This window comes from Lissotriton vulgaris, chromosome 5, assembly GCF_964263255.1.
Source record: "Lissotriton vulgaris chromosome 5, aLisVul1.2, whole genome shotgun sequence".
Taxonomy (NCBI): domain Eukaryota; kingdom Metazoa; phylum Chordata; class Amphibia; order Caudata; family Salamandridae; genus Lissotriton; species Lissotriton vulgaris.
In genome coordinates, this window is record NC_141693.1 from 1,528,982,069 (window position 1) to 1,528,997,304 (window position 15,236).

General features: G+C 45.6%; 1 protein-coding gene across 2 annotated transcripts in view; it reads right to left on the reverse strand.

Moving 5' to 3' along the window:
• The window catches only part of LOC147712934 (cytosolic phospholipase A2 gamma-like), a 646,694-nt gene that overhangs the window by 496,745 nt on the left and 134,713 nt on the right, over window positions 1-15,236 (reverse strand). For both annotated transcript variants that reach the window (XM_086920395.1, XM_086920396.1), the window contains exons 3-4: window positions 6,826-6,848; window positions 6,613-6,724 (exon numbers count right to left, since the gene is read on the reverse strand). In XM_086920395.1, coding sequence (XP_086776521.1) covers window positions 6,613-6,724; window positions 6,826-6,848 — 135 coding nt within the window. The remainder of the gene's footprint in view (window positions 1-6,612; window positions 6,725-6,825; window positions 6,849-15,236) is intronic.

The window sequence follows — 15,236 nt, forward strand, 5'->3', positions numbered from 1 at the left end:
CAACGACCATTTCAAAGCATGATTTTTACAATGCATGCCATTACAACCATTGCAAGGCATACCATTGCAAGGCATGCCATTACAAGGCATACCATTACAAGGCATAAATCTTTTGGGACAACAGTGGGGTAAATGTGGGATAGTGTAGAGGTAAAAGTACTATCCCATGTACCCAGAGACCCATACCCCACCCTAAAACAAAAAAATCTCCATTACTTAACTTATAATGCGTTGTAATGGCATGCATTGTTATAGTATGGTTGTAATGGCATGCGTTGTAGTGACAACAATTGTAATGACATGCGTTGTAATGGCATGCAATGTAAAGGCACTTGTGTTGTAACAGCTGCAATGTAATGGTTGTTTCCAGTTTCTGAGCGGGTCAGTGAGAGGGTGTGTGAGTCTGAGTAGGTCTGGGAGTAGGTACCAGAGTGGGTCTGTGAGTCATGCATGCGTCTCTGACTGGTTCTGTGAGTGGGTGTGTGAGTCTCTGAATGGGTGCATAACTATTTGACTGACTGTGAATGGAAACATGAGTGCCTGAGTGGGTCTGTAAGTTGCCGTGTGAATGTCTAAGAGGGTCAGTGAGTGTGTGCATGAGTCTCTTAGGTTTGTGTATGGGTGTGTGAGGGTCTGTGAGTGAGTACCTGAGTGGGTCTGTGAGTGGTTGTGTGAGTGTCGCAGTGGGTCAGCGAGTAAGTGCATGAGTGTCTGAATGGTTCTGTGAGACGTTGTGTGAGTCTTTGAGTGGGTATGTGTAGGTCTGAATGGGCCTAGGTTATGCATGAATCTGTGAGTGGGTGAGTGATAATTTGAGTTGGTCTATGAGTGGGTGTGTGAATCTCTATCCATGTGTGGGTGCATGAGTGTCTGAGAGGGTCTGAGTGGATGGATGAGTTTCTGAGTGGGTCTGTGAGTCTCTGATTGGGTATGTGGTTGGGCGAGTGAGTGTCTGAATGAGTGAGTGAGTGGATATGAGAGTCTGTGAGTGTGTCTTTGTGTGGGTGCATGAGTTTCTGAGTAGATCTATGAGTGGGCACATGAGTATCTGTTTGGGCCTATGAGTGGATGCATGACTTTCTCTGAGTGGGTCTATGATTGACTTAATGACTGAGTGGGTCTGCGAGTGATCCCATCAGTCTGAGTGGGTGTGCAAGTCACTGAGTGGGTCTGTGAGTGGGTGTATGAGTGTCTGAGTGGCAGGATGATCTGGTCAAACAAGACTAAGAAAAAGGGGGGTAAAAGAAAAGTGTTTTCCGGTGGTAATTCCTATCGAGATTTTAGTTGCGACTACAGCCCAAACCACTGGATGTAATTAAACCAAATTTTGCAGAAAAAAAACTCTTGGTTCGGAAAGAACCATATGTTATTTGGTGTAAATCTGTTCAGTCGTTTTGGAGATATTAAAGCAAATCTACATTTGTATGTATGGGGACACATAATATGTGAGGTCATAAGCAGTGCAACAATCTATCACTCAAGACATGGCCAGTGACATCACTGATAACATCATTGATGACATTACTAATATCATCCAAAGAACCACTCACACCCCCACATACAACCTTTCATACATCCACTCCCACTCACACACATCTACTCACATACCCATTTAAAGATTCATACAAACAGTGACACACCCACTCACTGATCCAAAAAGCCACTCACACAACCACTCACCCATACAGCTGCTCCCACAATACTAACTCACCCACACAGCCACTCATTCACTCACCAATACAGCCACATTCGCATCCAATCATACCCACATGCAGACACTTATACACCCTTACAACAACTCACACACCTACTCAAACTCCATTACCGAACCTTACACAACCACTCACTTACCTATTCAGGAACTCACACACCCACCCATACATCCACTCACACTGCCACTAACTTACCAATACAGCTACTCACACACCCACTTACTTACCCATACAGCTACTCACACAGCCGCTGACACAGCCGCTCACTCACCAATACAACCAATAATACACCAACAGAACCACTTACATACCCATTCATACATCCATACAACCACTCATACACTCACTCTCACCCATGCAGCCACTTACCAAGACAATCACTCTCCAATACAGCCACTCACACAAACTCACTTAAGTTTCAGAAACAGTTATGAAACACTTATAGGCACGGGATCTTGTCATCAGTTATGTCTTTTGAGATGTCATCATTAATGTAATCCGCGATGTCATTGACCAAGTCACGAGTGATGTAATACATCAGGTCATAAGCAGTGCATTACAGGGTAATAAGTTATAGTTAGCTCGTCACTACAAATCCTGAATTTCACTGGCTTTGTATGCGTGAAACGTTAGCCCAACTATAACATCCTTATAACCTTTGTTTTTTCAGTGAAATTCCAAGGTTTTTTTTAATTCGCTTTAGCTAAAATATCCCTGTAACTTTATAAATATGTGTATATATTTATACACAAACACGCACATACATCTATGTGTATATATATATATATATATATATATATATATATATATATACACACACACACACACATATATATACACATATATACACATACATATATACATATATACACATACACATATATACACATACATATACACACACATACACACACATATATACACGTACACATACATATATACACATACACATACATATACACTTACATGTATACACATACACACATACATATATACACATACACACATACATATATACACATACATATATATTTATTTTTTAATTTTATTTTTTTATTTCTTGTGTGTGTATGTGTGCAAAGTCATTCTATTGCTTGAAGGGTAAAGTGTGTCCACTAACTAACTATTAATGATGTAGATGTTTACCCGTCTGTACGTTAACCATGCGCATCCAGCACCTAGAACCCTGGTTCTATGACCACCCACCACTATGACTCAGCTCAAGCCCGGAAGGAACAACGACTGCCAGCTGTCTGCACCAAACACCAACCAACCATGGACAGTCCTCCTGCTGTCACTGCCACCAGACCTTCACCACCATCCGCACCCCAACGGAGACCACCCCCACATTGGACGCCAATACCACTGAAGCCCTCAAGTACATCCTCCTCAATGTTCTCTCCCTACACAGACACGCCGTTAAGATCTGGGACCTCCTCGAAACCCTCTCACAAGACTTTGCTTTCTTTACAGAAACCTGGACCAACGGCTCCTCTGTCCCCGACATCACCAACGTCATCCCAGACGGGTACAAAATCTAGATGAAAGACCGCCCTAACCACCCAGGAGGAGGACTCCTCATCGCACACAAGAGCCCTCTATGCCCCTCCGCCTCCATCACAAATGACTCCCTCTCCTCAACTGAACAATTCTACTTCCAGATCCAGACCAGCCCTAGAAACACACTTCGCGGCACGCTCGCTTACAGCACACCTAACCCTTTTGCCTCATTCGCCACGAACATCGCTGACCTCATCACACCCCACGCCATAGCCTCCATGGACTACTTACTCATGGGAGACCGTAACTTCCACATCAACAACCCCAGCGACCCCAATTCCTCCACCCTCCTGGACAACCTCACCAACTTAGGCCTGAAACAGCTTGTCACCATGCCCACCCACAAGGCAGGACGTATCTTCGACCCTATTGTCACAAGAGGAAACAGCCCCCACTGCTGCCATACCACGAAACCCCCCTGGACAGACCACCACTATGTAAACTTACACATCGACAAACCCACTGCCCCCAAAACTGCACTGAGCCCTCCACGAAAGAACTGGAGCAAAATCACTGATTAGCAACTCAACTCCACCCTCAACTACGATGCCCCCACCAACTCGACCAACACCAACCTCGCAGCCAAAGATCTCCACAGATAGACCTCCAACTGTGCAGACAGGCAACCCCCACAGACATGGCCACAGGAAGGCCTCCTAATTACCACCAACCTCCAAGAATCTTGACGCACCTGCAGACGTCTCGAGATGAACTGGAGAAAGAGCAAAATTTCAGAAGATCACACCAACTACAAGAAAGCCATGACAGAATACCACCAATGCATCAGATCCACCAAAAAGACCTTCATCCAAAACAAGACCCTCGCCAACTCCAAGGAACTCTTCAGTGTCATCCAGGAATTCACCAAGCACACCAGCGAAACCACAGACATCACCCACTCCCAGGATCTCTGCTACAAGCTCAGATCCTAATTCCATCTTAAAATCAAGGGCCTCTACGAGCACTTCAACGACTAGACACCTAACTCTGAAACCACCCCACTCTACAACACCAGCCAGCCTACCATCTCCTCCAGGAGCCCAGTCACCACCAAAGACACCATTTCAATGATGAAAGGCACCCACTCAGGGGCCCCCATGGACCCCTGCCCACCACACATCTACCACAGTCATTGATCCGGAAATACGAAGCACCATCAACACCACCATCAAAACCGGCATCTTTCCCAGTGACTGGAAACACGCAGAAGTCAGACACCTGCTCAAGAAGGCCTGAGCAGACCCCATGGACCTTGAGAACTACCAACAAATCTCCCTCCTCCACTTCGCGGCGAAAGTCACCAAGAAGGTGGTTAAAGTCCTGATAACAACATTTTCCAAAGACAACTTCATCCTCGACCTCTTCCAATCCGTATTCCTGAGCAACCATAGCACCGAGACCATTCAACTTGCCAACTCAGACGACATTCACACCCTCGTCGGCCAAAGACACACCACAACCCTGATCCTGCTTGATCTCTCTGCGGGGTTCGACACAGTCTCCCACCGCACACTCACCGCCAGACTCCACAACGCTGGCATACAGGGAACCGCCCTCAGTGGATCCACTCCTTCCTCACCAGCAGAACTGAAAGAATCAGACTGCCACCCTTCCTCTCCGAACCCACGGAAATCAACTGCGGAGTACCCCAGTGATCGTCGCTCAGCCCTCTGCTCTTTTAAGATCTACATCGCCACCATCGTCAGACAGCACAGACTCAGCATAGTTTCCTACGCAGATGACACCCAAATTCATCCTCTCTCTCACCAAGGACCCTGTCACTACCAGACTAAACTTCTAGGAAGGAATAAGGGATGTCACATCCTGGATGAGCAGCAGCTGCTTGAAGCTCAACTCAAGCTTGGGAGAACACCTGGTAGCCCACCACCCATGGTAGCCTTCCCATCCCCACGGACCACGCTCGAAACCTCAGCATCGTACTCGATTCCTCCCTCTCCATGACCTGTCAGGTCAACGATGTCGCCTTCAGCTGTTTCAACACCCTCTGCATCCTCTGAAAGACCTTCAAATCGATTCCCCCTGAAGGAAGACCGTCACCCACGCACTCATATCCAGCAGACTGGACTACGGAAACAACGGCTACTCCGGGATCAACAAGTCTCTGCTCCGCAAACTCCAGACCATAAAGAACACCGCAGTCAGACTCGTCCTTGGCAACCCTCGACATGAACACATCACCCAACACCTGCATAACCTCCACTGGCTACCCGTTGAGAAGAGTTGAGAAGAGTTACATTCCAGATACTCGCCATGCCTACAATTTCCTCCACAACACTGGACCCCAATACCTCCACGACCTCAGACACACCCCCTCCCTGAACATCTTCAGGAAGATACTCAAGACCTGGCTCTTTGACTGAATGGAGCTAACTACCCCCCAGCCCCTTGAGACCCTCACGGGTGAGTAGCGCGCTTACAATTCCCCTGATTGATTGACTAGAACATCCTATTTTATGTCGCACAATTTCTACAATGCTGATGGTTTATTTCATGTATCTTTGATAACACAGTCCTATGATACCACTTCACACCATGTCAAGTATATTGGTTTTTAACTTCTCTGAAATTTTTAAATTTGTCTTTTCCAGGACGTGTGCCAGACTTTCCAGAGACTTTATCAAGACATTTTTCTTTCTTTTTTGATCTATGCATAGATTCCTTTATACTTTGCGTGTTGAACTGTATAGTTAGAAGTTTCCTTGCTTTTAAACAGAGTTGTCTCCAGGTTAGACTTTCAGCTAACTTATCTCTTTTTCTCAGAGGCAGTCTACATGTGTGTCCTCTTGTTTATAATTGTCCCATAGCTTATGAACTAAGTAGGTTTATGCTTATTCGTTACTGAACTTCATTTGAACTGATTCCGTTATGTCATGAGCTCTTGCAATTAGCTTTATTTTTATCCATTACTGGTGCGATTTGAAGCTGATTAACTATTTGTGTCTACTTAATTGATTTTTAAACTTTGAATAAGCCCTTATGGTTTTGACTTAGGATAATGTCCTGTGAAGTTCTCCGTTATTTATTCATCGGCCAACTCACTTGGCCCCAATCCTACCAATTACATTTACTAGTGAAAAGCGCAGACAGAATTTATATGCATATAATGTACATATATAAAATTGATTCATTCACATTCACTCTCTAGTGTCTGTAGATTTGTGCTAACTGTGCTTGGATCATTTTTTATTTTTTTGAATTTCACATGTTACTTGTCTGGAAAACCGAATAACTGGATAATACATTGTTTTCAAAATCACAGGACTTCCTAAAATGTACACACCCTTGCAGCAATTGGAAAAGTGATTTAATGGAACTTTACCAGATCACACTTGATCGAATTTCTTCCAAGGCACTCAGTAATAACCTTCTTTCTTTCTTCTGTAGCAGCTCTTTCACCAACTGATAATTCCTTTGACCATCGGATGTGGGTGCTGATGGATGTTAAGAATAAGAGTATACACCTCACATTTCATAACACTCACAACACACATTATAACATTAACAAGAGCATCAAGAGGCAAAGCAGCATTACCTTGGTATATTCGCTGTGGTTTCCTGTGGAAATAAAAAATAATTACTAACTCTGATTTTCCTGTTGTGTTGATATAACTTCCAATAATCTTCACTCTAACTCACCATATATACTTTACAGAGCAGAACAGTAGTTCAGTTCAATTCAACTTTATTCTGATACAATAGTAACCATAAAAGCAAAAAAAATATGAATACATCACATTAGTTGATAAAAAGATAAAAATGTCATGTACATATATCTAAAGTGGCTAGTGCAAAGACGAACGTCATATTAATATATACAATTGATTAATTAAAACAGTTTGCAGATTATAGATATGGTCAAGGAACCATCATAGACCTAAACGCCCCTTATTGAAGTTTTGAGAAAAGTGACAGTGCAGAAAATCAATCCGACATTGTCTAAGTCTAGTATACAACGATATGATGCCTCCAAGGTAATTGGTCTTCTCTTAATAAAATAAGGATAAAACAACTGTTTAGAATATTTAAGATAGTATTTACAGAAAAATATAAAGTGCATAGCGGTTTGCTCACTCCTCCCGTCACAAGGGCACAAATTTTGATTAAAATTTTGGCTATAGCCCAGTGGGAAACAGAGTGCAAATCAGATTGTGCCCCTGTCGTAACAAAAGGCTCCTTTCCCATCGGCTCATTGGCAAGGTCAAATACATACGAAGTGGATCGCAATACTGTTCTATAGCCATGTAATTTTGCACTAATGTTTTCCTGGACTCCACCACTTCCCGCTCGTTATTGTATAGGGAATACAGAGCGGTCCGTAGTTCCTTTTTAGGGACCGATTCTGCTGATGTGGGATCCAGGAAGACACTTTGTTTATGCTATGCAAACTGGCTAGAACGCTGCTTAGCCATGGGATTTCTAAGCCTTTATCGCAATATAAACAATCCTTAATAATCTGCTGTGTCAAGAGTGCCGCTTCATTCTTCCACACCTATACCCACATAAGTGCCGGTCGTGCCCAAATAAAATCAGTTATAAAATTGATATGGAGCTCCTGGTGACATATATATATTAGGGGGTTGAGATTGGGGTGCTTAATAATTTCCTGCAGAACCTATTTTCTTCTTGCTGCATTGCTGAGCAATTGACAGTTCCCCAAATCTCAGCGCCGTATGTGGCTACCGGGGTGCATTGAAGTTTATATATTTTCTGTACTGCTAAAAGACCACTCGTGGTCTTAGGACGGGGTAAACTTAAAATTGATTGGTGGCCTTTGAGAACTTGCTCCTGGCGTGAGCTAAATGCTCACTCCAGGAGCCGTTCGCAGTAAAGGTCAACCCTAAGTAAACAAATGATCTGACCGAAGTCAGTATTTGACCGTCTATTGTAATCAATCGTATTTATCGCTTGCCTGGGCCACTGCTCATCAGAAAAGATTTTTTTAAATTTACCCGAAGGTCTAGCTCTTTCATATAATTATTTAAATTTTGAACAAGAAGACACAAAGAGTTACGAGTGCGGCCAATGAGAACCGCATCGTCTGCGTAAAGAAGTACAGGGATGGGCTCTTTATTAACATACAGGACATCTTGAGTAGCCATTTTCAGTGAGGTGTTCAACCCATTGATATATAAAATAAAAAGCAGGGGAGCCAACACGCATCCTTGTCTGATGCCACTGCCAATATCCCCAAAACCTCCCCTCCCATCCAGATCCTTACTTGATCCTGGAGGTCTCGGTGTAGGTGTACTAGAAAATTAACCAAGGTTTCATCCAACCCACCTGCCAAAAGGATAGCCCACAGCTTTGACCTATTCACTAGATCAAAAGCTGTGGACAAATCCATAAAAGCCATATAGATGGGGGTCCTCCTAGCAATGGTATATTTTCCGACAATTAAGTGTAAATTAAGGCATTGTTCGATAGTTCCCACCTTACCCCTGAACCCCAGCTGGCATGGGTCCAAAATAGCATTTTCTTCAGTCCATCCTACAATTTTGTTATACAGGACTCTTCCTAAAATTTGAAGGGTATTATCTATTAGAGAGATGGGTCTATAATTGCATGGAAGCTATCTAGCTCCCTTCTTAAAAATCGGGACTATTATACTTCTGGCCCAGGTCTCGGGTATTTTTGTCAAAGTTAAATTATTAAAAACGTTCAAAAGCAAAGGGGCCCAGAAAGCCGGTTTCCACTTAAATAAATCGATGGGGAGCCCATCTGGGCCCGGTGCCTTATTGCCTAAATTCTGGTTAATGGCTTCCACAACTTCTGAAATGCTTATATCTATGGGACCCAGGCTGCCTGGGGTGAAAGTTACCTCGCAAGTGGATGGGGTGGCAATATTAAAGCTAATAGGCGTCAAGGACTGGTCCATAGAATGGACCTCCCTAACTGCGGCCCAAAAAATGTTTCCCTTTTTCTGGCTAGCATCCTCAGACAATTTATCCCAATGTTCAATCAGGAGATCCTTCTTCCTGTCATTAATTGCCTTAGAATAATTCTTTATGGCCAGTTTAACTTCTGTTATATACCTCGGGATGGCTGAAAGGGCCCTACGTATATTCTTATTTGCTTGTGAGCAATCGTGGTTGAACCATCTCGGGTTAGGTGCCACTTCGGGACGGGGTTTGGAGAGGAGGATTTTAATCGTCTGACAGATCTTCCCAAAATCTCCAACTATCTGTGCCGTGGGTAGGTCTAATGAAAGGCAAGAAATAATTAGACATTTTGTCCCCTGCCAATTCCCTAAACATTTCAGAGTTATCAGTCCCCCTCCAGCATAATCTTAAATTATCGGTTGACAATGTTAGATTTGAGGCCCCACATTCGGTCTGAAAAGTCGGCCTGTGGGCAGTGTGTATCGATATCTTAATGGGATTATGATCTCCGAAGTCAGAGGGTACGACCTCTGCAGATGCCAGCTGTTTTTCTATCAGAGGGCACTTTTTGGTCCATTTTTCACCACCCATGCAACCTTTGGCATGTGATTTTTTTTTTAATTTTCAGGCACTTACTTGGACTTTTTCAACAATTGCAATGACTTTTTCCCCCTTTGAAACACAGCTAACGCCAAATATATTTGTAGGCGGCTGCCCATGCGTTTTTCACACTGTCTGTTTGCTCAACGCCGTTTGGGGACTGGCATTTACCATTGCAGTTATGGCCCTACAAGTTTGTCACTTTACTTGTGCTTCGGGGTTGCATGCATTTTTTATCACTGAGCACCGGCGCTTTCTGAACTTCCTATTCAACAATTGCCTTTCCCCCCCTTTGAGATGCATTTAGTAATACCAACTATCTTTGTAGGTGAGTTAACTGACTGCCCAACAACAGCGAGATCTTCTGTATTCCAAGGGAGCAACAAGACACCACAACAACAGCAGAATGGAGATGTTTCTGCAGCCTGCGAAGGGTGTGAAGCACAGATCACATCTGCCCACCCAGATAACCGCAGCAGATCGGGCCAGAGACTACAGCACCATGATGCACGCTGACGGTGGGGTACTGTTTTGCAGTGTGTGCAATGTGGCGGTGGACCACATCCGGAAACGCACTGTGGATATGCATGTGCGGTCCCAAAAACACTTTAAGCGCTGTTCAGATGATCCTGACCTTCAATCTTCGCCCAAACATGCACATCAGATGACGGTGAACTCGCTATTCACAAAGAGTACAGCTGCCGGTGCCGCAAACCATGAAATAAGTGAGTGGGTTAACATTCCGCTGAGCAAAACCGACCACCCTGTGTTGCGCAAGTTCCTACACGAGCGTGTACGGAATGGTGGAGCGATACCTGGGAGTCATCAGCTGCAAGAACGTTATCTCCCAGGGAGATATATAAGTGCCAAGAACGAGCTGAAAGACCTATTGAAAGATCAGAAGATCAGTGTTATCTTTGATGAAACACCAGATGTCGAAGGGTGGTGTGTTTTGAATGTGCTAGTTGCAGTAGTCTCTCCGCAGGGTGCCCGTCAGATCCATACCCACATGGTGGACACAGTCTTCCTATCACAGTGCAACCATGGGACTGTAGCGCAAGCTGTTGTAAAGGTGCTCACAGAGTACAGCATAGACTTCCAGAACATTATTTCTTTTAACACTGACAACGCAGCATACATGCTCAAGGCATACAACACAGTGTTGAGGAACCTGTATACAAACTCCATACACATCACCTGCTTGGCACACATAATGAATCTTGTTGGAGAGTCATTTAGGAAGCCTTTTGTGGAGCTAAATGCTTTCCTTCTGTACTTCTCCTGCATCTTTTACATGGCCGGTAGCAGAAACAGAAGGTACCTGCACCATCTTGCTGAGAACCATGGGATGAAAGCACGGGTGGCACCTGACCCTTGCAGTACCCGCTGGAATTCTTGGTTTGCCGCTGTCCAGTAGCGCTGCAAGCACTTTGAGGCCTATGCTGGGTTTGTGGAGTCTGAGATGCAACTCAGTGAGTCTCCCCCAGATTCCCTTGAAAATCTACAGAAGATTTTGAACAGCGACCAAAGGGAGTGCATTAAAGTCCAATTGGACATTCTGCAGAAAAATGCCAAAGCATTTTAAACCTGATGGAGTTATTCCAGAGTCAGACACCAGTGACCATGAAGGTATATGATTATTTGGAGGACCTCCACATGAACCTAACCAACAATTCAGTCCTGACTGTGAAGTCACTACAACCTTTTCTACAGACCACTGCAGGGGCAAAATTAAGTCTGGCACAGAAAAAAAAAAAGATAACAGCCCAGCTTAATAAAGCTTTTGAACATTCACTAGTGATAGAATTCACTTTTCGTTACCCCAATTACCCATTGATGATGTGTGAGTTAGCATCATATGGCTAACTGATGAAGTTCGTATATGCACCTATGCTGAATTATTTTACTTGCTCCTGTACTCCTATTCACATGTACGTGTGACCATATTAGTTCCTTAGCTTAGCCTGTGTGCCACCATTTTGTGTATCTCTCTGTGCCTGCGGGCCCTGCTCGCTCATATGCCCCTCCCGCAGGAATACAGAAATTCACTAAGACAGCAGTTTTCGTTTCTCGGCTTGCTGTGGCCGAAACTAACAAGTCTCTTTATCAGTAATGTTCTCATGCCCAGAGACGCCGAAGCCTAGCTCCATGGCCATGAGTAGAGATAGCGATGTATCCTTTGCAGGTGCAGATGCCTGCTGTATGATGGCATTGTTCACTGGTCCGGGTTTCGGTGATTTTCCACAAGGGGCGTACCCTTACTAACTGTATTGCATTATAATGTATTGCTGTGATGCAGAGAGTCAGTCCTCTCGTTCGCACTCCTAGGAGTGAGGTCGGACAGGGCCCTCTCACATGAGTGTTGTTTGGCCTAATAAAGACTTTTGTTTATTCTTCTCCACTGTCCGGCTGACTTCCTATATAGTGACTATAGGTGAGTGCGGTAAGTCACTCGGGTGGATTTGAGCCACGCTTATCAGATGGCGCCCGAATAGGGACCCCGCGATAAGGATCTTTCTCACCCGTAAGTGGGTAGCAGAAGACCGGGGACCCGCTGGTCGGCACGGTGGGCCCGGGTACCCATCTGATGCCGAGCTTGGTTCTCGCAGCGCTGCCCCACCCTGCTGATTGGGAGAGGTCCCGGTTCGGATCTTACGCCGGGGTCCAGAAGGCGGAACTTAAAGCTGACCGTGTTGGTCCTGGCAGCCGGAGGTGGAGAACGGTAGAGGTCGGTGACGCCTACGGAAGGTGAGTGGTCCACCTGTGATTGTTTCAGGAACAGGAGTGTTCCGGGAGACTAGGGTGTCTCCAGTGGTTTGAGGAGCCGGTGTGCTCCTGGGGCTAGTGTGCTCCGGGGAACTCAGAGTACGAGTAAGTGCTCTGACAGATTTGACGAGGTTGGGGAAATATCTAGAGGTATTGTTTGTAGTGATCCGACCGGGTGGTACTGTGGTGAAGGCGTGGCTCATCGCGGGTGGACTCCGGTGCTTGCCCTGAACTCCTAGAGTGGTGGTTCAGTGGAGGTGAGTCCTGGGTCTCCCGTGGTAAAGTGCGCAGTGATCCGTAGTGCCGCACGGGGAGCGGATTTTTTTCCCTATCCTCAGAACAGTTAGTGTACTGTTCGGTCTGCGGTAGAGTCCAGGTTCTCCAGGACTTGGTCGGCGGGCCTTGTCCCATTTGGTAACACGAGTTTGGAGGTATTGTATACATGCGTGTGTGGTTTCCTAATGTATGTCTATATGTGTGTATGAACGAGCTCGAGCTAGCGACTCAAGGTAACGCAGTCTGTGGAGAAGTGTTTCTTTCACACCGAAGTGACGATGCCGTGTTTTAGTAAATTACGATGTTTTGGATGTTGTTGTTGACCCTCAGATACTAGACTGGCCGAGAGCCAGCCTGCACCCCCTGAAGGCACTCCAAGCTTTGATATGTATGTCAAGCATGGATTGGTCCCGCTTTTGTTTGGTACACTGCTGATAATGTGGATTTACAATGGCCTTTAACAGGTTCTTTTGATGAAGCTAAATTGGATTATTTGCAAGACAAATTGTTTGCTAGGCGTAGCCGTCAGAGTATGTTTGATTCTTTGCGAGTGTGGCAGAAAGAGGCCAGAAAACGCAAGTTGAGAGACGAGAAGGAGGCTTATAAAAATTCCACTCAAACTATGGCGCAGAAGGCGAGAGAACAGGTTGGAAATGAGAATGCGCTACGCATGGAGCGCTCAGATAGACTTTGTAGGTTGAAAGAAAATAAAAGTTATGTAGTGCGAGAGGACGACCCAGATGAGATGGAAGACATTTTGAATACCCGACCCCCTCCCCCTTATGCCCCACAGCCCTTGTACCCCTCCTTGCCAGTTCCGGCCCCCAGTAGTGGAGTTCCGGGTCTTTCAGCAAGTGCCCCCCAACAATCCTCGCCCTCGACACCCCTTGTTTCTTTACACCAGACCACTTCACCTGCACCCTCCCAATTTTCTTTAGCACTCCCTACTGTTTCAGCTAGTACCACCCCCAGTCAGGAGATGCTAACGCCGAGTCGAGGCGCAGGTAGCGGATTACTCTCGCAGGTACGGAAGTTGCTTACGCGTTCTACAGTTGGTTTAGATGAGAAGAGTATGGTGGCTAATCAGGCATGTCAGTGGGCCAGGAATAATATTTATTCGTTTGAGGACATTTGGTCCACTATGAAGGATTTTGAGCCCTTGATGCAACAGCACGCTTTGTGGCATATGTCAAATGTACTGATACCGCTATGGGAACAGGGGTATGGAGGTGTGGCTCCAGCGGTTTTACGAGACATACAGGCCGGAGCCTATAGAACAAATACCGGGGTGAAAGAGGTGATGAGTAGTTTACGTGCCCTATTACAATACAGAAATGAATTGCCCTCTGCAGGCACGCCCCATTTTCCAGGTTTACATCCAATGCGCGAGGTGCACCCTATTTTTCATCCCGAGATCCCCGAGTTGGTAGATCCAATAACGAGGGCTGTTACCAGGAACAGGATAGATGCGCATTTCCAGGAGCAATGGGTGTATACGCCATGGAAGAGAAGTGAGGTAACATCATTGAAGGCTCAGCTACCAGATTCTAGAAAGAACCCGACTGCCTACTACAAAGAGCTAACAGAAGCTGCGTCTTCCACTGTAATGACGTTGGCTGATGTGGAGTTGTTTTTCGGGCTTTTGGTCCCAGTTGATGTGTGGCGGCAAGTGAAAGGTACTGACCATGCCGAAGAGTTAGGAGGTACGTGGCAGGAGTTGCAGGATTGGGATAAGGAACGTAAGCCAGGGGAGAAGCCGAAAGCTGAGATTTTAGCCTTACCAGGACGCATAATAAAATACATGCATTCTCTCATTCCCCCGAAAAAGGTAGATTGGGACAAGTTGACGGCTTGTAAGCAGAAAAAGGATGAGGCAGTTTCGGACTTCTTTACAAGGTTTGAAGAAACATTCATAGACTTTAGTGGGCAAGATGTGTCACAGGATGGAGGGCAGCAGCTTTTTGTTAATAGGTTTGTCACAAACCTATTGCCCGAAATTTCAGCGAGATTGCAAGCGTCGGAGAGCACGTGGACAACGTCCTCTCCTTCCGGTATCCTCAGTATGGCGCAGTATTATGAGCACAGAGAAAATGAGAGTAAGGACAAGCAGGAAAAGAAAGCTAAGGATCTAAAGACAAGAGTTTTGTTGCAGCAAGTGGCTAGAGGTAGAGGAAGGGGTGCAGCGCCGAGTCGTGGGGGCGGCTTTGGGAGAGGTGAGAGTAGGGAAAGGCTGGGACCGAATCAGTGCGCGAAGTGTAAGCAGGAGGGGCATTGGTGGAGGGATTGCCCACTGCTTCAGTCGAACGCTGGTCCAGGACGAGGACGAGGAAGAGGTAGTGGTGATTTTGGGAGACAGGCTGCAAGGTCGGAAGGAGGTGGGAGACCGGGAGGAAATTACTTTGACAATGGTGCAGACAGACAA